The 24,385-nt window shown below is 44.5% G+C and overlaps 2 protein-coding genes across 2 annotated transcripts in view; one reads left to right on the top strand and one right to left on the bottom strand.

Moving 5' to 3' along the window:
* The window catches only part of ANKH (ANKH inorganic pyrophosphate transport regulator), a 113,097-nt gene extending 110,268 nt beyond the window's left edge, over positions 1-2,829 (bottom strand). The window contains exon 1 of the mRNA XM_080377778.1: positions 2,696-2,829. Within this exon, the coding sequence (XP_080233904.1) occupies positions 2,696-2,791 (96 nt within the window). The 5' untranslated portion in view covers positions 2,792-2,829. The remainder of the gene's footprint in view (positions 1-2,695) is intronic.
* Positions 2,748-24,385, top strand: part of FBXL7 (F-box and leucine rich repeat protein 7) — a 374,313-nt gene continuing 352,675 nt past the window's right edge. Inside the window, exons 1-2 of the mRNA XM_080377779.1 lie at positions 2,748-2,887; positions 4,478-21,148. The gene's annotated coding sequence lies outside the window, so the exon portion shown is untranslated. The remainder of the gene's footprint in view (positions 2,888-4,477; positions 21,149-24,385) is intronic.

Genomic DNA, 24,385 nt, shown 5'->3' with positions numbered 1-24,385 from the left:
CCAAATACTCTCCTCGCCTGACAGAACAATGTATGAACATGACACATCAAAAAGATTTATGACTTAGAGCATTTCTTAGACATCTTTTCTTCCCTGGTCAGGCAAGGTCCGTTCTCTCCCTAATTATTTACAGTCATCTCTCACTTCTGACCTATAGTTCTGATGTCTCTTTTACAGTATTGTCCAGAGCGGGTAACATTACTTCATGCAAATTTTACTTCCCTTATCATTCTTAGAAATCTTTTTTTTTATCTGCCACATACATTCACAGAAGGAGGTATGGCAGCCTATTCAGAGCTGGCACACCCATTCTATGTTGCTTCAATTCAGCCCTGTCATTAAAATTATTACAATTTTGTAGAGCAGAAAAGTGACTGGCTCAGCCAGTCAGCATATTTCCAGCCACAGGAGCGCAACAGTAATGTCCTATAAGCATAAAAAAGTTCATTTATTATATACAGGAAAATAAAATCCCTGTCCTTTTTTCTGTAAGAGGATCTCTTCAGACCCGGAGTAACTTCCTCCCTGCCTCAGGTTCCTGATTTCCAGGCAGGTTAAGTCTCTTGCTAGGCTGGTACAAAAAACATCCTTCCAGCTTCCACTCCTGAGCTGGGGTTTTCTGCAGGAGTCTCCTTGCTCGCTAGATTTCTCCCTTTTCAATTAAACACCTCCTCAGGCTGCCATCTGAGACAGGGGATAACTCCAACTCTCCTGGACGGCCAATCCCATGACAGCTATCAAATAAAACACATTTTCTGACATATTTTGTCCCTAACACTGTCAAAGTTGCTTAGATAAGTGCTTCCATGTATCATCCACATGTTAACATCCCTACCGTGTCACCAGTACCCAGCCAGCCAGAAGGCCCTCACTTATAAAGCTGTAACCTCTTGCTTGCTAATTTTTGAAATCCTGGTCCAGAGCACACTGAAGCCAGGGGGCTGTTTATTATGGGTTGACATTGATTTTGAATCAAGCTAACCTTGTATGAAGCAAATTGTACACATGCATCTGTCTCAGTTTGCTGAGAGAACTGCTTTCAATTTGACTTCTGCTGTATGTTATTAACGTGGTACAGTTATTAGCATTTAAATCACCTTTTCCCTTGTCATTTCTATCTCTAGTTCCCCCCCCTCCCCAAGTACAATTTATAGAACACTGAGTTAGCAGGAAAGTATGTAGTCGTTAGACAAGGATGGAATTGCATTTTTTAGTATCGTGGTTTATTTAAATTTGAAAGACAAGGAAGCAAAATGCGATTAACAGACACAGGCGTGACAAACATTTTATTAATGTTAGCTATTTTTTTTCCCACTGTAATATTTTTCCTATCACTTTCTTCTTTACAAACGGTGAAGGTACCCACTAATTTTCTGGTAGATTTGCTCAAGGAGCATGGGAACAAGTGCCTATCCTGCTTAGAAAACAGGAGCTTCTCAGCAAAACGGAGCGACTCAGGACAAGGATAAAAGCTATTTGAGGTGCAATACTTGACGTGGCTGCCCAGCTTAACGCTTGTAAGTATTAGTGTATACTGTTCTACTAAAAATGTAATGATAGGCTCTATATAGTGCAGCCTGACATGAGACCTGGGCTCTACCTGTCATAAATACTGAAACAAGAGAGCAGGTATTTCCCCACCCCACAGTGCTGTGGCAAACAAGCACCCTGGGTGGAAAGCTCGGGCAGCGGAGGAATGAGTAAGTCAAGCACAAAACATGTTTTCAGTGCAAACGCAAGTGGGGATTAGGGGGGGCGAAGCAGCAGGGCTGCGTGCGAGGGAGCCGGCCGGCCCGTCAGGGCACGCCGGGGTGTTTTCTCGCTGCCCCAGCGCGGGGACAGCCTGAGGTCACCAGCCCCGCTGGAGAATTTGAGCACGGCCGAGCGCAGCGATCTGTTCACGGCTGGAGTGTGGCGGCAGCCGCTCCTCTCGCTGTGCCCCGACCTGCTGCCCTGCGCCCATCACCGCGGGCTGCCGGCTCACAACACACGGGCGGAGGAGGGGGCGCAGAGGCTCACCTGCCCGGAGCCCCCCGCGCTGCCGCCCTCCCACCGGGACAGCGGCGGCGGGGGCTGCTGGCGGCGGGGCGGGGGGGGCCGAGCCGCTGCGGCAGCGGCAGCGGCTGCGGGAGCGGCAGCGGCGCGGGGCGGGGGCGCGGGCGGGGGGGCCGCGGCGGCCCTGGGCAGCGGGCGGCGGCAGCCGGGCCTGCCTCCCCGCGCCCCCCAGCTCGCCGGGTCCCGGGGCCGAGCCGGCCTCCGCCGCCGAGCGGCGCTGCACTGCGCTAGGGGCTGCTGCACCTGAGCAGCCGTGTCAGCGGGGGGAAACAACCGGCCCCCGGCGAGTGCATTATGTAATTTCAGATTATATAATCCTGAAATACAAGGCGGGGGGGGGGGGAGAGAAAAAACGACCCCGACCCCGCCGACCCCCGCCCTGGGCGCCCAGCGGGGGTGCGGAGCAGCCCGCGCTCTCCAGCCGCCGGGGCACGCACGGCGGCACCGGCCGCCCGCCGCCCCAACGGCGCAGGGGCCGCCGTCCCCGCCCGCCGCGATGCGTCGGGGGAGGACGGCGGGGCCCGGCCCGGCACAGCCCGATCCGCCTCCCCTTCCCTTCCCCGCGGAGGCGCCGAACCCCGCCGGTACGGCCCTGCGGAAGGGCGGGCGAGGGTCACCCCCGGGGGAGGCGCTGCCTTACCTGCTCCCCGAAGTCGATCGCGATGTTGGTGATGCCGAGAGGGACCAGGAACCGGATCAGGGGCCAGTAGTTAGTGAGCGCTGGAAATTTCACCATAGTCCCAGCTGCGCGGTGACCCCCGGCGCATCTGCCGCGGCAGGAGACGGCGCGGGAGGACGGCGGGGGGGAAGGATGAAAGGGCAAAGGAGGAGGGTGCGTGCGTGTCCCTGTGCGTGTGTGCGAGCGGGGAGGGGGGTAGGGGGGGATAAGGGCGAGGGAGAGGAGCGGTGGAGCCCCCTAAAAATAAAGCAGCAGGGGGAGCGGGCGGGGGGCTGGTCCCTCCCTGCCCGGCGCGGCTCGGCCCTGGCGGGTGCTGGCGCGGCGGCGGGGCGCGCTGTGCTGCCGCCTTAGCAGGAGACCCGGCAGATCAAGTCCATCCCCGCCGCCCTCCTCCCACACAACAATGATCCGCCGCTGCCGCCGCCGCTGCCGCCGCCGCCGCCGGAAAAAAAAAGAGGAGGGACACCGCCGCCAGCCACTCGTGCGGGCAGCGCTGCCATCCTCGGGGCGCGGGGGCCAGGGGAAGGGCCGGGCCGGGGCCTCCCCCCCGCCTGACGCTCGCCGGCGGCGCCGCGCAGGAAAACACCGCCCTCCTCCCCGCCGCGGGGCCGGTGCAGGCCGCGGGGCCGCGGTGCGGGGCCGGCCGCCGGCGGAGGTCCCCGTGCGGGGCGAGGCCGGCGGCGGTGCGGCGGGGCCCGGCCGCTGGGCGCCGCTCCCCGGCGCGGGCTGCCGGAGCACGTGGGTTTGACACACGCTCGGCAGACGGGCCGGCGGGCGGCGGCGGCGGCGGCGGCGGGGGAAAGAGCGGCACCGAGCGGCTCCTCCTCACGCCGGAGCGGCCGCGCCGCGCCCCGAGGGGCCGAGGGGCGGCGGGGCCGAGGGGCGGCGGCCGGGCCGGGCCGGGCACCTGTCCGAGCCCCCCGCCCCGGGTCCCGCCGGGCGCCTGAGCGCCCCTCGCCCACCTGCGGCGGCCGGGGGCTCGGGCCTCGTGCAGGGGCGCTCGCGGAGCTGCAGCGGGGTGCGGGTCCTGAACGGGGCGCTAACCGAGATGTCTGACCCGCGGCTTGTCTTCTGCTCAAGCACCTGACATAAAGTGATGGCGAACGTTTGCCCGCGCAGCCTCTTCGCTCCTCCGGGTCCCTGCCGAGCCCCGGGCGAGGGAACGTGCTTGTGGCGCCGGGGCAGCGCGCAGGAGGCTCCCGCCGGCGGGGAGCGCTGGGGACCTTCGTACGCACGGCCCCGGCACCCGCGGGGCTCTGTCGGGCCGAGGGGTGGGGGGAGGAAGGGCAAGCAGCCCCCTTCTGAACGCGTTGCGGGAGTTTCTCAGCGTTTTCAAACTCGCCGTGGGAGTTTCAGGGTTTTGTTGCAGCCGAGTTTCTCTGGCACACGTAGGTCTGTGGTGTCACCTTCACCTTGCCACCTTCAAGGGGGGCTGACACGTAGTTCAGGAAGGTGGAAGCCCTGTGAGGAATCGGGTACTACCTGTGTCTGGTTCTGAGAGCAGCAGTGGATAGCGGAGGAGTGGCGGGCAGCCTTCCTCACCCAAAGACTCCTGTACTAAAATGCTCCTGTGACCAAGAGCCATTCCATGTATTTTGGAGAGTCAACGGGAGGTGAGGTCTGAAAATCCCAGACAGGCAGAGGACAGACTGTGGGGTGGGGTTGGAGTGGGAGAGCCCCTGGCTCCCAAGGTGACTCGGCAAGGTCAGCCCCAGCTCACTGGAGGTTTTTTCCCTCCTGCAGCTGGAGTTTGGCTCACCTAGTAGCCCTTAAACTGGTACAAGCCTTCCTTGTGGGCACACAGGAGCAAACTCAAATGCTTACAGGACTGCAAACCTGCCTTCATCCTGTAGCTGACTTCAGATGCCATGGGCATGGTCTCCTGGGGACGATGGAGCAGAGCAGTGCAAGGCAGAAGAGGACAATGAACTGAGAAGAGGGAAGGAAGGCTTGTTTGTGAATGCCTAAGCGTGTCTTTGAATTAACAGCACTGAATTTTCATCACCCTAAGGAAGATCTAACCATCTCCAGATGGACCAGTGGTTGGTCCACTGGACAGCTTCACACCACATCCACAATGGGCAACATTCAGGTTCCAACCAACCAGACTGAAGTTGGACTGAAGCAAAAACTCTCATAAAGATGCAGGGGCCTTATGCCAGCTGCCTTGTTTTACTTGTTCGCTTGCATTGAGCTGGATTACCTGCCAATTTAGATATAGCCTGTGCGTAAGCTTATGTGTAAGTTGTAGAAGATCTGCGTAGTAAGTCACTCTCTTTGAAGCAAGTCTCATGGCTTTTGATGACAAGGCTGGATATATTTCAAAGTGTTAATTCAATATTAAATTCTGTCTTCCTGAGACTGTATTTAGTTTTAGATAACTAATAGCCAGTAACTAATTTCCTCCCAATAGGACTGGATTTCACGGGGAGGGGGGTGGTGGAGGTGGGGTGGAGGTCATTCCTCCTTGTCATGGATCTGAGAACAACTTGTAGCTGAAATTATGCAAGAATATTACTTACAGCTCTGTATTTTTGCATATTTTCTTGGTGAAGTGTCACTATTTTGTGTCAGTTTAGAGGGATAATTTATTTTTTTTATGGGAAAGAAACCTTTAGTGTTGTTCTTGAGTCAGAGAAAAGTAAAAGTGAAGCCCCAAAGCCACTTGTAAAGACACGGGTTTAACTTTCTATTTGAAATTTTCAGGTGGGTTCATGTTTGAGGGCTACCTCCTTTCACTCCTGGCAAAAACAAGCCACCACAAAATTTAAGCTTCCCGAATCAAAACATTTGGACATTGAGCATGTGGCTCACAGTGCTACCTATAAAGCATACATAGTGATTAATTACATTGTCAGAAAGTTATGTTCAGTCCTGGAAAAACTGAGACACGCGAGTAGTTTAATGGGGTAAAAGAGAAGCATACCCATGTAGGGATTTCTTATGTGTTCATAAGGTAGTTCATACTTTTGAACTCCAGTAGGTGAAGAATCAGGCCCCTTACATCTGTAATTAGTTTCCATCTGATTAACTTTTTCTCTTCCTGCTGCCCAAAGCAATAGCACAGTTTATTTTAAGAGCAGTTTACATTTTACTTCCTATCGTGTACTGGAATGTCTTGGGCAAACATTAACCTAACCGATGCTCTCTTGAGTCCCCTGTATTAAAATCATTAAACTTACTTAATAAACTGTAGGCTATGCTTTAGATTTGTCTGTTTGCTTCCCATTCATGTCTTCTGTTTATGGAATGAATGTAGTTCTTGTGTGCTGCTTTTTCAACCCAGGTCATATTTTCTCCATGAATTCCTTACAGAAACAAAATTATGTTTGGAACCACAGAACAAGAATGGTTTCTCACATCTTGAAGTCAGTAGTTTGCTCAGCTGATGAGCTGAGGAAATAGGTCATTTTAGCTGTCTTGGGCAAAAAGCAGTGATTAGTAATCATTTCCTTTCTAGCATATTTTCTGTTATACTACATTTCTTACTCATATACCAAACACTGTCTGTTTGTTTAATGGAATAAAAAAGACACAGAAAGGACAGCAGGAAATAATTAGCCATAATCTCTCTGCTTTTGGTAGAGAAATGATCTGGTCCAGGAGTATCTCGAATGGAGCATCTCACTGGAGAAGTCCATGTAAATCAAGTACAGAGCTGTAATATGTTATAGTATAAATGGTGAAATGTATCAGAAAACCCCCTTGTGCCTGGTAACAAAATGTGTCTGTAATTGCTACTTAAGCAACATGGTCAAAGTCTGAAGGTGTCGCCAGCAGCAGATCGTATCAGGTTAGTGCATGTTAGCTTTACTCATGCAGTCAGAAAGCCAACATACAGATCAGCACATGAGCTTGATGATGTGTTAAGAGACCCAGTCCTTTCCTGAGCTTAAAGGAGGCCCCTCACCACAACTACATGATGAGCATCTTGAGAGGACCCTGCTGTGGTATTGCCTTGCTTCAGAAAGGTGCCTCTATTTCCTTGTTGAGGCTACTGCTAATTACCTACAAGACAAAGATCTTGGGGTTTTTTTTTGGTTTGTTTTTGTTCTTTGAATTTTTATTTTTTTTTAATCACTGTGATTGGTCTTTCCATCCCCAAGTGGCTATTTAGCCGTCACCTCTGCTTTTTGGAGCTGCTGCCTGTCTTCCAAACCTTATCTTCTACATAGGATTTATTTTTATCTTCTTATAGTCTAGCATTTGAGAAGCATTCATTGTATAAGGAATTCAAAGTAGTGGATAAAATTTTTGAGTCAGTTCTGTAAGAGAACTGATGAACTGGATTTCCTGGCCTACAGAATGGCCAGTGATTCTGGTCTCTGAATGGCCTTGGGCTGGGAGAGAGCAAAGGACAATTGTCTTTTCCTATCTGTTGTCTGCCAAAGTAGAAGGACATCTCCACAGTCATATTCTGCTTCTATCTTAAATAATTCCCTTGTCCCCACCCACCCACCCCACCCCCAAAACAGCTGCCTCTTGCAGACGTAAGTTTTAAGTTGGAACTGGGCCTGATGCATATTTCCAGTTCTTTATACAACGGTAATTAAAACAATAAGATTTTCCTCTGAAAATGTTGTCAAACTATGACTGAATGTTACTGCAGGAATGCTCAGAATGTGGGTCTTGTGAACTTAATGGAAAAAATACTCATTCCTATTCAGTATTGAGGAATAAAACGCAAAAACCATCTACCCATTAAATTTTTAGGGGACTGGCTAGACAAAAGCTCTATTTTAAGGAATCTTTCTGACCCAACTGAAGGTTTCCTTCTTTCCCTGGGACCCCAGTTCTGCAGAAAGCGTGTTCCTAGGAAAGATGTATGCTCAGCCTCTTCTTTTGCTGCAGGGCAAAGGAGAGCTGTACGCACATTTTCTCTTCCTAGGTGTAAACTAGGCCTATGTCGCTACAATCACTGTGGGTTGTGCAGAAAGCCTTCATCTCAAAGGGCTGTTGGAACTCTTTGTTTTACTCCTCATGCATCATCCTTAGGATTAAGGGGCACTGTGTTCTTGGGCTGTGTGGCTGGCCATGACTTCTAGGCTATCACAGTTCGTAACTGGAAAGACTACAGAAATGCTGCAGGAGAAGTCTGTATGCTTATATAATATTTTATTCTGTGAATGGGTAGAGCTGAATTAAAAGATCAGAAAACAGCCAAAGGAATTGGGGTTATCAGTCAGACAAGTGTCCAACTAATCCAATTCCAATTTAGCCACAGCTCTGTAGGAAGAATAAAAATGGTCTTTACAATTGACTTATGTCCCCTCCCTAAGGCCAGTCTGCTGCAGCCACAGCTGGCTTGTCAAGTGTGATAAGGATGGTGCCCCTGCAGGAAACCCATGTCTGGTCTTTTTTGGCTAGCACTGACACACTGGCAGCTTCAGGCAAAACTGTTCCCCAGATGATGAAGCAGCGAAGCTTCTTATTAATGCTTAATAGACCAAGATAAAAAGAATGTCAGGTTTCAGTGGCACAAGGAGATCCAGGTCACTCAGAAGTGCTTGACTCACTTTTCAGGTGAGAATCAAAGTGCTGTCTTTGGTCACCTGCAGAAGGGGACCAGTCTTCAACATCCCTTCTGTCACAGGGCATCTGGGAGTGTTGGCTCTTTACCCTCCCATCTTCATAGCCATGCTTGCTCCACCACTCGCTCAAGCTCATGGCCTGGGGTAATCCCAGCTGTATGTATGACTTGTGGTCCTGGACTCAGTAACCTTATTTGTCTTTCAGGCTTGTGTTCCAAGTCCAAAACTGTTGTCTCCTGTTTCTGAGGCAACCCAGGGCATATGGGTCTGTAGCAGCTCTAAAATGATGGAGCTGGTGGGAGCAGCTGCTTTCAAGCTGCAGGCAGGGAGAGGTGGTGATGCTGAACTGCAGCTCCACTCACTCAGGTGACACTGTGCCATTTCTTAGGAGATTCATCCCAACAGCTCCTTCATCAGCGCTGGAGTTGCATAAATGTAAATACTGCCTTGCAGGAGGCCGACTGGACCGGGCTCTGCCTGAGTTAAAGACCTCTCTTTCAAGTGCTTGTTAGCATGGCGTCTGCGATCCTGAGGGACTTGACTGCTTATGAACCTTGTACGCTGCAGAGGGGGATGCATTGTCCTCACATCAGGCCCGAGCTCTGGCTTTGTTTCATGATCAGAGGGAAAGAAGCATTCTCATCATCAAAGCAAACATATACAAGTGTTGTGTTACCTCAGCACGGAGAGATTAACTCTTAAAACATAAGGGATTTTTGTGTTGTGTGTAGGGCTTACACTGCACTCCCACCCACCCTACCTACCCCCCAATTTCTAAGTTGCAGTTTATTTAATGATTATAACATATGCATTCAGTCATCCTGAAAGAAGTACAAGTAATAATTTAAAATATTCTCCAGAATTTTATTTCTCGTTAATAAGATAAAATGTATTTATATGCTTAATAAGTTTTGATTTGCCTGGAAATCGGAATCGATTGTTTTTACGTACATTTGGCATCTCTGCTCTAAGCATTAGGAACTACTACCTTAGTACATTATTGTTGTAGATGAATGCCACAAAACTCTCAAAACAGCTGCAACAAGGTCTTTTACCATCACATACCAAGTTAACTTCAATAAGTAGCTAGCACGCCTCGCCCCAGCATGGCCACCAATCCCCCACAAGGTTTCTAAGGTCCACTACTGTTTGTGCCGTTCCTTCGTACGCTTCGGGCCAGTCCCTCAGCTTCTCACCTCTGCTGCCTTCTCCTTGTCTCTCCTCATCTAAGGTGCTCTCTCTCCTCCCTTTCCAGGTCTCTCTCCACTGTGAGCTTTTAAAAAATATTTCCTTTTTTGAATGAGCGTTCTGTAAATTTATGATAAGGATGTTATTCAAGAGGATGCAAGGAAATGTTAAGGTACCAGGGCAGCCAATTTATGAAACTATATAAAACCACTTTTCAACACTTTCATTGCCCTTGCTCCCTGCTAGACTCGAAGTGCTTTAGAAATCAGAGTTGTCCTCGTGATACGAGCTGCAATACCAGAAGTACCACGGGCAAGAAATGCCCCTATTTTACAGATGGGCAAAACTGAGGGAAGCAAATGGCTTGTGCAGGTTAGGCAGAGAGAGACATCTATCTCAGACCTGTCACTGACCCTTTTGCATCTTCTGATTTACTCAAGTTTTTTCTGCTGAACGTAAATGAAGAAAAAAAGAAAAATAATTGGTTCATAGGGAGTCTAATCTGTTTAGATAGTTTATAAGTATTTAGAGAACAAGCAGAACTTTAAAACCAAGTATAGACTGTTATTTGTGTATGGATAATGCCCTTATCCAAGGTTTCAGACATTTATTGTTCTTTTATAGATAAAATTATATCATTGTCTTCACTTACAAGGAACTACAAGAACTAGAAAAGAACCAGCTTCAGCTGAAAGTTGAAAACACTTCCTCCAAAGCCTGGATATTTTGGATTCTCAGGAAAAAAAAAAAAGTAAAAAAAAAGCAAAAAAAAAAAGCAGCCTGTGTAACTGATAGAAGAATACAAGCTGTTCTCACAACCTAGTTAGTATCCTACATGACTTCAAAATGCTTGCCCCTGAAAAATGGATTGGCCCTTGATCATCTCTCTCTGTCCCTGCAAGATGTTAATCTCTTCTAATAAAGGAAGGATAGATTCTGGATAACTGAAGGAAGTCTGTTCAATTTTTGTTCCCTTGTTAGAGGGACCAAGTCAGTATTGGCCTATCCAAATTAAGGCAGTTGGTAGATTGATTAAAAATAAATGCTAAAAATCTAAAAGCAATTAAGTCCAGCAATACAAAAATTTCTCTTTGTATAGTATTTATAACTACACAAAAAGGCAGGATGGTCAGATGCTCTGAAAAAGGAAGTAGGGATGGAAAGATGAAAGAGAATTCAATTTACATGATCCTTTAATACTGGAATTGCTTAATAGCCCATAAATTTCAGCAGAAGATCTCTCAGTGATAACTTTTGCTATTTTGATCAAAGGCATTCTGTCATATACAGATGAGTTTGAGATTTAAAAAAATCTCAAGTACTTCCTTGCACTTACATTCAAATCTGGTATGAGAGCACCTGCAAACCTGTTAAAGGAGTGTAGAAATCTTTTATTTCATGAAGGATGCTGAATGACATACCTATTGACATTTTTCTTTCTCCCAAAACTTTTGCTCTTTTTTTCCTCTGGTTTCTAAACAGGATTATGAAGGGACAGAAGAGACCAGGAACAGTACTGACTGTCATTTGCATGTGGACATGAAATATTCTAGGTGTGATTCTCTCAAAATCCCTTTGTTTTCCCTTGTAGAGATTTTATTAACAGGATTCACATTTTTCCTAGGATATGAAAACCTAAATGTTTTGAGTAAGGTTATCAAACTTTTCAATTGTTTTCTTATTTTTCAGGTACAGTGCAATCAGTTTAATAATCCCCTCAGACTCCAGATTTATACTTACTGTCCAAACCAGGTGTATTTGTATCTGGATATAGTCAAAGAATTGTTTCTTGCATGCGGGTGGAATGAGACTCATTAGCTGAACCACATTGTGCTAAAATAAGCCTAAAAAAAGAGCACTATGGCATAGTCTTTTCTGCCTATGGGAATTCAGATTAACATGTTATTATCTTAAATTGCAAGAAAGATCTGTCATATCCAATGGAATAAAACAGAGTTGATCTAGTCAGTTACTACTCAAAATTGTGTGCTGAATGGGTTCCTTACTAAAACAAGTGTGTTGTCTCAGTTTGTGATGAACCACAGGGGATTTGGTGTAGACAATCTCCAGATCCACCAATGTATTCAGCAGTTGATCACATTTTTCTTTTCCTTTCTAGAAAAAAAGCCTTCCAGAAATAAATAAATACTTTGAGTAGAACTGCATTAGACCTGGGGCAATCTTGCTCAAAGACTGATTTGATGAATAAAATCCCATAGAGGTAATCGATCTCCCTCACATCCAAACCACATCGCACTCGTCGTTCAAAGTACCACAATATGAAGTAAGTTCTGTGCATCAGAGCTCCTCCAACCAGAATTAACAAGTCTGAGCTGCCAAGGCCTCGTCTAGAAGAGGGTGGTTCAAGTTGCCCTAGCCTGGCAGGTATGAGGGAGCAAGAAAGAGGGGGAGACCCACTGTCCCCTTTCGGTCGTGCATTGCTCTTTCTGACATGCCAGCATCTTTTAGGAGACTGGACAGGGCTTTCATCTTTAAAAGTGCAGGACAGATTTTTATTCGTCCTCCATCCAGCAGCCATGCTATGGATTGGTGGGAAAAGCAGGCAAAAGGAGGTAATAAACCACATGTGTAAGGCTGGGCTTAGTGTGTTTGGGAAACCCTTGTTGTCATGGAAGGGGGGTGGGGGTGGCCCCCTCTTGCAGTTCGGCAGCTGGATCAGACTGGCCAGATGCATCCCACCCTGTGGCACCAGAGAACTTCCCGGAGAGCAAGCACTCTGCTTTGGGTGCAGGGGAATGGGGACCTGCTGGAAGTGGCAGAAGGGAGCATGGGGGAGCCAAATCAAGCCTCACACTTATGGCAGGGCTTGTTGGGTCAGCTGCAGTGACGGCAGAGGGCTGACCTCATCTTCTGCCTGTGCAGGTGGAGCTCTGCAGTGAAAACAGCCTGTGCTGTGCTGCTTTGCTTCTTCTTTAGGAGGTACTGGTCTAATGGGCTGTGAATTTAAGAGCAGAACACCAGGGTAAATCTTTGATTTTCCTCAAAGGCTCTGTCCTTTATTGGATGTAATGGCATTGCCTCACAGGGTCTGGGAGCTGAACCTCAGCAGATGATGAGGCTTAAGGCCTGAGACTTGGCAGGGCATGGGAGCAGCATCTCACAGGGATGTAGGGAAAGTCATTTGTGGGCATCTGTGCAAGAACATGTGTGAAAGCATCTGCGGGCGGCCAGGCTTGCTTTGGTCATGGGTAGTGGATTGGGACTTTGCTGTTTAAGATCAGCCCTGCTGAGAAGAATAGATGTAAATTTGCTGAAGGAAGTTGTGGTGCTTGCTGTAGCCTGCAGTTTAAAATGGTAGGGTTTTGTTGGTTGTGGGAAGTTTTTTTTTCCTTGTTTGTTAAAGGACAGGAAAAGATTCCATGTGAAGGTTCTGTGTTTTGAAATACAGATTCTGGGAGAACAATATCTGCCCTCAGTCTCCTGATGAAAGAGCTGTTTGTCACTGCAGGGGTTGCTGTAACAAATAGCCAGCGGTGAATGCAGTTAGCAAGGATGGCTGTTGATCAGTACAGGCAGCAGATGTCCCAGGCACCAGGGTTTGGTACCTGAATTGTATGGAGGCCTCTCTTCCCAGATGGCTTAGACAGTGAAGTCCTCAAAAGCAAATACCTATCAAAGGCAACAGATTTACCTCCCCTTCACCTGCGATCTCCTGAGTCTGATCTCCCTAGGCCTGGTCCCACCAGAAGGGGGAATACCCTTCTGGCTACTCAGCGTAGATGGTGGTAGACTAGGTCAGGACTTTTGCCAGTCTCTGAAAGATGTCAGTCTCATCTGCTGTTATTTTTTTAAGGTTTTTCCAAGTCTGTGTTTTCCCAGTAAAGTCTGGTTTTCTTGCAAGCAGGAGGCTGTTTGTCATTTTTGAATACCCAGGTAAAATTTGATTTCTCAGATGCTCTTACAATCCCCAAATGCCTAATTGCCGATCCTTGGAGAGCTCAGAACATTTTCTGAGACTTTTTCTCCTCTGGCAAAAATTAGTTGAAGACGGTCAGATGGCTTAAATAGTGTCAAGTAAGGACACAAGTGGCAGACTGTCTCATGTGCTTAGGAAACACTTGTTCATGCTAAATATGACCTGTAACAACTATGCCTTGAGCCTGAAAGTTTTATTGGCCAATAAAATAGAGGGGAAAAAAAAAGATAGTGTCTATTTTTTTCATTTTTATCAGATATTTTATCTCTACTTATTAACTTACACAAAAGCCATTGGAAAGTGTAAGTTAGGTTTTCATAAAGGTGTAATGGACCCCTATGACCCATTAGCGCAGATGAAAGGCACTTAGGAAAAAAACCCCATGAACATTGTTTGGCTTACATGAAGCCCTGGGAATACAAAGTTAGAATCAGTGCTATTTGCCTAAAGATTAATCTCCCTGTTAAGTGTAAGCATTCTTTGTTCCACAGCGTGCCAACTGCCCAAACAATTTCTTTTAACTCAGGCCTTTGGTTGTGGAAGATGTTGCAAATACTATGAGGTAATTTGCTAGCCCCAGGTTCCTGCCATGTGATCTTCTTGAGTTCCTGGGGGTTCAAATATCCTTTGGGAAAAGTGACAAGGTTCTGTTATGTGCACTGAGCTGAAACTGTGAATAATGCACAGTCTTTAATGTTGTAGAGTGCTGTACTTATGTATTTTGACAAATGTAGTTGAATCTTAATTATTTGTATAGCTCCAGAAGATAAAGTGATTTGGTTTTTTTGCAAAAATAATTGCTTTTGTAGCATGGGAGTGAACACATCACTGTGCTGCTCTGTGACAAATTAAGACCTGTCACCAAGCCAGCAATTGCTGCTTGTTTCCGCTGGGGGGTATCCTAGTTTTTATACTCAACTTCTGAGTTTTAGCGTAGAAAAATCACTCTTTTTATCTTATTTTATCATACATTTTTGTAATGCATGCGACATTTTAATTATTCACTTAATAGTTACCATGCTGCAGTAATTTCTCTGTGTGTGAATTAGCATCAGTGGAGGAAAGCAATGCAGAGCTGTGGGATTCCTCTGTCACTGTGTGTTAGTGTCCTGCTGCTGGAGGGGGATCTGGTGGCATCAGCGAGGATCAGGATGAGCAGAGTGAGTGTTTCTTCCTGTGCTTTTGTAGCATAGATTTGCTAGGTTTTGAGCATTTCTCCTGGACATGAAAATAAGGACTAAACTGGGCAAGGGGTGTGCTGCACTATGGAACAGCAGTTCTTCACTGTTTGATAGCTCTAATGTGACAGAAAAATATCTCTGGGAGCTTTGTGCTGAGCTTCTAGGTTGATGAGAAGCGGTTATACTCAGTGTTAAATTTGGGGCTGATCACTTGATCATAATGGTCAGATGCCCAGAATCTGTTTTTGGATTCTAGCTGATGATACAGCTCAATGGAGGCTAGTTTAGCTATTGGGAGGAACATTATGAAGGTTTGGTATTTGTGTTTGTATAGGTAATTCTCAGACAGACTAGCTGCTTGACTACAGAACTTACCTTTAACTTTTATTATTTTTAATTTCTATTTTTTAAATGATTGATCCTGGACTCTTTATGTACAGAACATATTATCATTGAGGTCATTGGAGATACGAGTGTGCAAATGCTCTGAAGAGGCAGAGCTGAGATATATTTTCTGAGTTTTTCCTTCTTACAACCACCCTTACCACTCTAACTATGTCATTTTTCAGAAATGGATCTTTATTTTGTTATTCTATCAAGCAGTACTTCTGTAAAAAAATAACATGTATTTAAGATTTCCTTGTCAATAGTAAATAAGTTGAAGCTGATAACCAGTTCTCTATTAACTGACTGCAAACTCTTGGTTTTGTTTTCAGTGTTTACTAACACATACCAAACCACTCCATCTGATGGGGTTCCCACTTCTTCCAGATGTGGACGTTGAACTGGTAAGGTCATGCAGGGATGCCGGATTAAAGGAAAAAGTCTTTATTGAAACTCCATGTGAAACTTGACTGAACTTTTTTGTGTATTTTTCAATAGGTCTGACACTTCCAATCCTACCATAATTCATTGAACAAATCTTGATACTCTTCCTAACATTTCATTATCCCTCATGCACACCCAGACATCTCTGGAATGCAGGAGTAAACAAAAAAAAACCCACCCAGAATATTTTATTTTTATTATTACATATGTATAGAATTGAATTCCTTCTGGTACTTCTGGTATTTAAGCAATAGCACAGATTAACTGTGGTTTCTGTTCAATTGTTGAATGACAAAATACAAATGAAGATGTTTACAAGTTTCCCCCTGAGGGATGCTTTTGTTTTGTTAATATTAAGTTAAGGCTTGATTCTGCTATGACCAGCAGTTATCTTGATGGTGTCAGTGTTTTTGCAGCATAACCAGCTATAAAGTATTTCAAAAAGAGCTTCTCTTTTTCATTGTTAAATTTGTTTCATGTCGAGGACAAACTTGATTTGATGAAAGCTAAATACATTTCTAGTTCAGTTTGCTAATGTAGCATATGGGAAATTCTGTGATAACTGTTAATGGTAGTAATCTTCCAATTTTGGTTGCAGCCCTGGCTATGACTGGAGGCTTGACCTCTTGTGGCTGTCTGGACCAAAGATGGTAAACTTTCCAGGATATGGGTGAACACAAGAGGTGTGGTCTTTCAAGTCCATGAAATTGTTCATTCATCCAGGAAACACCATGGGCTGTTAAAACTGCCATGAGGACATTTGACCTGGTGTTGTCCTTTAAGTGCTGAAGCTATTCCAAGTTTTTTTTCCGTCTAGTTGTTGCTTGTAAAGTGTCAGAAAGCCCTGCATTTCCCAGTCACTTCTGCAGTAAAGCAGGCGATACCTTTTGTTTAAAGATAGTGGAGTCCAGTGGACAGGACACAGAGGTGCTTCCCCGAGGCACGTTCCTCTGTAGTTTCGGAAAATGGAAGTCCTTCTTCACAGTCACAAAAGTGGCCCCCAAAACTGATGAGTTAGTGGAAACTTGGTCTAAGTGAGATCTGTAAACATTTTGTACTGTACAAAGAAAGTCCACAGTTACTGCCATTTCTCAGGGCAAGCTTGTCATGCTTCCAGAGCAAACAGGTATGGGATTTGGGGAAGAATAGGCAATATCCATCTGGGGTTTAATGCAGATATGTGCAATATGACCTCAGATACACAGCAAAGGGACTGCAGCAGCTAAATTCAGGGTAGGTGGATGAGTGCAATTGCATACTTCATTGCCAGTTTTCTTTCAGCCCGAGGCCATCCTGCACACAGCGAGCTTCAGCCGGTCAGACATAGTGCTCCTCTGCCAGCTGCAGTTTGTGCAGTGGTGGGTTTTCTAGGTTTGTTCTTTGGCTTGTGAGGTTATTAAGCTGCCTGTGCCCTTTTTCAGCACCTGGTTCTAGTTCAGCAGATCCCTTGTTGCAAGTTGGCATATGCCAAGAGTAATTTATTTATTTCACATCTCATAATAAGTGAAAATAGTAATTTTTCTGGATGCAGAGTGAAATGTAATGCATTCATTAGTGATGGACAGCCTGCAGCTGTGCTGGCCTTCAGCCCTGGGGAGCCAAACCTCCAGGCAGGGCCCCAGGACAGGACTGTTCCCTTGACGCTGCTTTTTCAAAGGTAGATAATCTGAGATTTGCTAGTTGCTGAAAATGCTTTGTGAATATCAATTAATTCAATAGAGAATTAAATGTGATGCTCATTTTTAATCTTTTGCAGATTGCTATTACTCCATCCTATTTAGACTTCCACACTCTAAGCAGGATCAATTCATATTAATCAATACACCGATTTGCTGTTTCACCAAGGAAGGAAGCAAGGGTTTACTGCCTGCATGCTTTATGCATAGGGATACCACTGCTGGAATCCCACCAGCCTGCATCAGAAAGAGTCTGATCAGAGGGAGCTGGAGAGGCCTTGCAGTTAAGCAGATTAACAGTGATTTCTTTTCTTCAGTCTGGCTGCAGGAGCCTGTAACTGACTCTGTGCTTTGCAAGATGATACTTCGTCGAATAAATGCACTGTCAAAGTTAATTAGTTACATTTTATTTTGCAATTCACCCCCATGATGACATCCTGCCAGCAGTGAAAAGTGCTCAAAATAAAAAGATCATTTGTGCTCTAGCCGGTGGATTTTATGAACACATGAAAATGAAGTTTTAGAAAAGGAATATGAAGGCTTCAGGTTTGATTTTACTTTATTGGTTGGTGTAGACAATATAAATGCTGTTTAAAACTTCTGGAGATTTTGACCAAGCTGGCAAGTTTCAGGAGTCTGTCTGTACTTAATCATGTCCCCTGCTCTTGTAGTGAAGCCATGAACACATGAAAACCTCTGAACTGTGATCGAACTGCGATCATCACAGGAGTGGCCATTGTTTCATGTATCACTTGCGATGGTAGAGAGGAAAACTGTTCTTCAGAACAATCAGTGAAGCTTGTCAGAGTGCTTACCTCTTATTTTGTGAAACTGTATAAAAAATTTGGGCTGAAGCAATGTTAGTGAATGAAGTTGAGGTGCTCATCCTTCTGCCAGTTACCATTTCTAACAAAAACAGCACACTGACCATTTATTTCGTAGCTGCCAAACAGCTTGGCAAGGGGTTCAGGATAAACAACCGCATATTCACAACACTTTGGGCCATCTTTCTAGGGATGGGGACCCCGTCAGCTCAAGGAATAAGATGGATAGGTAATGTCCATAGGAGAATTCTCACTAATGAAGCAGGGTGATTTTTGACTTCCTGCCCCAGATGCTGACTGAAGACAGCATTCATTGAAATATTCAACAACAAAATGCAAGAGATGGCAAAAACATGGCAGTAATTATAAAAACAACTGTAGCATTATAAGGATTATGCCATTTGTTGCTTATCTCTCAGCAAAATAAAAACAATGTAGAAATGTCTTCTTTTTAGATGGCAGATATAGTACAAATCAAGTAGGACAGGAAAATTGGTTCATTTTTTTTAGAAGTCTGAAAAGTAGCCTATACTAATAATCATCATGAGCTAAATTGTCAAAGAATTGTGTTGTACTTTTATCTGCAGCTAAAATCCAATGTGCCATTTTACAGTTATGAAATCTGGATTCTATGTAAGCTGCCAGCAAAGGCTTTTTAATAGTGCAAGGCCGTGGGGTTATTCTATGACAAGACAGCATCACATTGATGTAGGTGATGGCAAATGATAATAGATTTTAGGGTGTCTTGTATGTGTTGGCTTCTTTCCCTTTATTCCAGTGGCAGCAAACACCTAGGCTAATGAATGCCTTACTAATAGAATAAGAGGATTAATTGCAAGTTGGGTGCTTAGCTCTCTCAGGATCCTTTAAATATTCTGGTCAGAAAATTTCAGCATTATCAAGGTGTTTTTTGAAACAGCACTGTTCCAGGAGGCATCTGTGCCAAAATATGTCATGTGCCACTGGCACTCAGATTTAAAAGCAATTGGGAAGAGAATATAGCCAGGGCGTGGCTGTGGTATCAACATGGTAGATCAACTTCTATCCTCCTGAGAGGCCTGTCTTCAGATGAAAATTGTTTTACCCTTCTCCTCAGAAAGCAGGAGATTTGCAGTTTCAAGATATGGCTGTGAGGGGCTGAATCACCTTTCTGAGGTTGATGCTTCACCCTGGTGATGATCCAGATAAGGGAGTCTAGCTGTGTTAATCATCAAGGGTGCAGTCACACCTTTCTGTTTGTAGTGGGGCATTAAACCTACATTCAAAATCTGGCTTTATTTTTATTTCTGTTCTTAATCAGCAAGTTCTTACTCTACCATGGGAGGAAAATTGGTTGGGGAGAGGATGAGGATGGCACTTCATACCTGCCAATTCTGTGAGGGAAATAAACTGGGCTCTATGGTGAATCTCAGCAGTTTGTCACTGCTTCTGGAAGCACCCTCAGTCAAGCGGACAGCTTCCCACTGCCTGGTTTTCTAATGGGGTGGCCACATCCTCCCCATCTACCATCCACTGTCTTTGTCCCTTGCAAAACTGCTGTGACAGTGTAACCCGCAATTACCAGAAGCAAAGACCCATCATTACATTTCCATCAGACCGTGCAAATACTAATTTTAAAACACAGGAAGTCCTTGCATTGTTGCCTAACTATGTTCTTTAGGAAGGAAACAGCCAGGCAGGGGTTAAAATCTAGGTGGCTGATGCTACCACCTTGACAGGCTTGGTTTCTGTACCAGTAAATTTCAAAATGCAGTACCACTGTATCCTCCTGCCTCTCCCGAGACAGTGAGGTAACTGTCATGAAGATCAACATTCAGTAAGAAATAATGGGGCTTTTTCAAAACAAGCTGCAAATTTTATTTTGTAGTTTCAGTATTAAAAAAAAAATGCATTTATAGATCCTAGCAGGTCCATTTCTTTGCTTATGATTGCTGTCTACACATACCATTAATGTTCAGCACTAAAATACTGAGTCAATAGCTTGCAGTTAAAGTGAATGCTTTCTCAGTGCAGTCAAACGTTTATTTCGCCACTAATCCCTTTGGGTTTTTTTTTTTGCAAAAATCTTCCTTTACAGGTCTTTCACTCATCAACATATGGCTATAAATAGCTGTTTATTTAGTCAGCATTGATGGGTGGCTTCAACCAAGCTTTAAGAAGCTTCAACCTTATAGCTAGGGCCAGAATCTGGACTGATAGGTGGCTAGATGCATGTAATTGTAGAAATTTTATGACAGATTAAATGTGCAAGCACTGACATGCATGCTTCATGTTCTATCCCACAATGGCTAGAAATAGGAATTCCCAAAGACACTGACCTTCAAGTGTTAAGAGTATTTAAGCTGAAAAAGTAAAGCATGTATTTTAAATTGATTATTGTCTAACAGAGGAGGTGTTTTTTTCTTGTTGGTATATTCAATAGTTGGGTTTTTTAAATTAAAAATAGTTAGGAATTCTATCCATCCTATCAAGTCTGTGAGATACTCAGCTACTTAGTGCCTGTGGATGCATGCTCCATACCTAAGAGCTCCATAAGTTGCAATCATAATGAAAGGTTAATAGTATAAGGTGACTAATCAGGGGACCAGGTGGGACAGAACAGTCTTCCCTGAGCTTGGCATCTGAGAAGTTTTGGGGTTTTTTTTTTCCCCATTTTGATTAGAATCATTAGTCTAAACTTACTATTGGTCTAAGCATATACGTTCTCTGAAAAATCCGTGAAAAAGTTTTTTTTGTGTTTTTTCAGTGATGAATTTTCTCCAAGACTAAAAGCCAGCAAGGAAAGCAATCCAGACCAGAACAATAGAGTGGCTGGGGCAGTTGGTAGAGCTCTGTGATCAGTAGGTTGAATATTATTTTCCTTTGGGGTGTAGGCGTGGAAGAAGGGTAAACTACTTTGTTTTTCTGTTGTGATAAATTTTCGGGAAGACCTAGGCTCCTGGAACTTCTTTTTTTCACAGTCACTTTTTGGGATTTACGGTAAATTTAGCAATCAGGAAGTGGAGTCATCCTTCCTGACTTATGATGAAGTGCAAATATCAGCTCTTTATTCTCCTGAAGGTCATATGACTTGAGAATTGCTATGAATGTTGGCTTCTCACACCAAAGAAGAACAGACTGTTTTCAACTGAAAGACCACTAGGTTCACAAGGCACTTAAGCTCAATACAGAGTAAAACCTGTTGCAGTCTCTGCACAACTGGATGTCTCACATGGTCTCTTAACACTTTGAACACAGATTTTATCAGCTGTGAGTAGCATGACCATATTTATTTTTCCTTTATTAATACAGACATTATAATAATCTAGTGCTTTTAGTTATGTTCTGGTTAAATTTTTAGGTTCAAACAAAGTTGCTAACTTGGAGACAATTGAGGAAGTCTGATGCAAAGATTTGGTATCCATGCGGGGTATGAGAGAGTCATAGTCAATGCTGGTATACCAGTATGAAATGTCCATCAAGGAGTCTTGATATATGGCAGCACTTCTGTAGTTCCCAATGTCTGGAATAAGAAGTAATGGCAGTATATCTGGTAGAATCTGCTAAATAAATGTTGAGTTCTTAATGATTACTAGCATACAATCTACTTAAGATCAAAACCTGTGACCTTGTTGACAACCAAACTTCTAGGAGGATCAAATGTGCAGCTCTCTTCAGTAGAGGAAGCAAAGTTTGGTGGTAACTTGATTGCTGTGTAAATGCCTGGCATTTCCTTCTGTTCGAGGAAAATTGTATGGTACACATTTACTCTCAAGTCAATCCATCAAAAGGCCTGCATAAGCCACGGAGTGTATGCTCATGTCAAATACTTCACCCATAATTCTTACTTTTTCATCCTGAAGCTTGCTTAAGAGTAGCACCAAGTGGGTATGTGTGGGTGTGTAGGGGAGGGGAAGGCTTTCCTAGCTGAGACCCACACATCTGGAATTCTCTCTCCATAGTTATCAACTGGCTGAGTAAATATCCTGTGTGGGATCCTTCACAGAAAAACTCAAGATCTCTTCCTTTTCTCTTTGTCATGGTTTCCCTATAATTGTTGTTCTGTGTGGTTTTGACGTAAGGGAAAAAAAGGACGGTGTTTTGTGTTCAGAATGTCTTTCAGGTGCCACTGTGAAGTCTCCTAATGTAATTATTTTTATGTTATGCTGTTCAATTGTTTGTTGATTAAATTATAGCCAGTAGTTACTAAGGAAAGAGGAGTTTTCCAAGAAGGGTTGCTGTTAACTATTTGAAGGAAACTGCAACAGTCTGAACCTTCACTAAGTTTGGCATGGGCATCTCAGTAACGTCTCTTGCATTCTGGAGGGTGTCAGTTGGTCATGTGAGGTCCTCTGCTTCTGCTGACAGAGACCTGGGGTGCAGTTGCTGAAGTCACTGTGTATCTGTGCAGCTTGTGCTGTTTAGATTCTGTTTCTAAACCCTGCATTCCATATATATTTGCTTTGAAGAGGAATGCAATGAGAACAAAACCTTATTCTTCTATATGCTTTCCTTCTGTTGTGTGAATGATACTAAGATTTGGAGTTCAACTACTGACCTGGGGTTGGCTGTGTTGTTTTTCCTCTTGTGATTCAGTTGCAAGGTGAGTTTGTATTGCCAGAAGCATAGCTGCAACACAGCGAATGGACTGAGACAGACTAAGAGTTTTGTTTTGCAAACAGGCCAGACTTATTTTTGGTGGCTTTGGCTTGGTCATGTTTCAGAAACCTCATTCCATAAGGGTTTTTCCTGCCTTCAAAACCTCAGTTGTTTTAACAATAGCAATAACAAATTATAAATGTCTCCATCTGTAAGAGAGCTAACTTGATCAAATTGAAAGGCTCATGTTACCCACGTCGTGGGGAACAGTGTGCTAGAGTGCTCTGCAGACATCGTCTGGAGACACTGCCCTTAAGGCCCTGTGGAGCTTTCTGGACAGCAGAGTACCTGCGGGTTCAGAATATCACAAAATAGCCATCTTTACGAGTAATGTAGAAGTAGGATGGATTCTAGGCTGGCTTCTAGGCTGCTGTTCTTGGTTTCCTTGCAGATGGGTAGGTAGCTTAAATACAAACCTAACATTTCACTGGTATGGCAGAAAGGCTGAAGAGTAGACCATACCAGTATTTATAGTATGCTTCCAAAACTGGTCCGTAATTAATTCTGTAGTTCTGTAGTTTCTTTTTTGTGTATTTTTATCTGGCTAGTCCCTGTCAGAACCTGAGTTATGTGATATAAGGTGACTTAAGCCCTCAACAGCTTATTTTCTCTCCTTTACAGTAGCCTGCAGCGAAGCCCTGTTTGCTTATGGGGCAGGAAGAACGCCCACTGCTGACTTGAGGCATAGTGACTAGTATACCTTAATGAACAGAACCCTTCCAGTGGCTTAAAAAAAAACAAAGGCCTTCGGGCTTAAAACCAGTCAATCTGATATTCCTTTATAATGAAAAAAAAATAGAATTTTGCCTATGTTTGTTACAGAAATGACAACTACAACAATGTAGCTGGTAGGGAAGGAAGAGAGACAAGGTATATTTCATATTAGAATAATAACTTTAAAAATACTGCAAAAGCTACTTAATTCTAGAGCTCTGTTTTCTTTGTATTTTACTGTCTAATGAATCAGAAAGAAAATGTGTAATTTTTGTTGAAAATATAAAGTAAATCCAGATGTTTATATACAGTAATGTCACTAGAGTCTACAAGAAGGATGTTATCCTGTTAGATTTATTCCTCTGAATACAACCAAACAGCTCATGCTGAGTAAGACTGGGGCTTCCGTTCAAACAGCAGTGGTAAGACTGTGGGACTGGAATCTCCTGTATGAAGGGAAAATTTTAGGACTAGTACACATAAAGTCTGTGGAAACAGTACACTGGGCTCTTTGTGCTTTAGAAACATTTATTATTTTTTTTACTTTGAGAGTTTTGTTGTGTTGCACTTGCAAATGTACTGAAGAATTTATATTAACTCGATCTAAAAGTGCACCAAAATACTGCCCAGGGAAAGTTCACTGTCTGGGAAATGTTTTTTTCTAGTGATTCCACCTGGATGGGGTGTATGTGTGGCTTTTGAACTGATGCTCAGGTTGTGGTGGCAATCTGAGAGTCCTCAAAGCTGAGACATCTGTCAAAAGGGAGCTGATTCCTTACTTGAAGGGGAGACTGAGATGATTGAATCTGGAGCTTCACTACATAAAGTTCTTCCCTGTTATCTTTTCTGGGCCAGATTTCCATCCCTTGGGAAGATAATCACCCAGAGCACGTTTGCAGTGACTGAGCTCTTTCTGTGATATACCCTGGCCATAGGCCTGATACTGAGGGGTGGCTCTCTGGGTAGTCTTATGGCATGCCAGTTTTGAAAAGCAGAAATGACAGGGTTCTGCTCTTTTGAGAGCCCTCATGTGGGGCAAGCACTGACAGGGAAAGTTAAGGCAGCCTAGCATGAGTTTAAAGCTGTTTGAAAATACAGTGCTTTGCATTTATTCAAATTAAGCCACGTGGATTA

This window comes from Falco punctatus (genome assembly GCF_963210335.1).
Source record: "Falco punctatus genome assembly, chromosome: 3".
Classification (NCBI taxonomy): Eukaryota; Metazoa; Chordata; class Aves; order Falconiformes; family Falconidae; genus Falco; species Falco punctatus.
The sequence above is the reverse complement of the archived record's forward strand: the minus strand, read 5'-3'. Positions and strand labels throughout refer to the sequence as shown.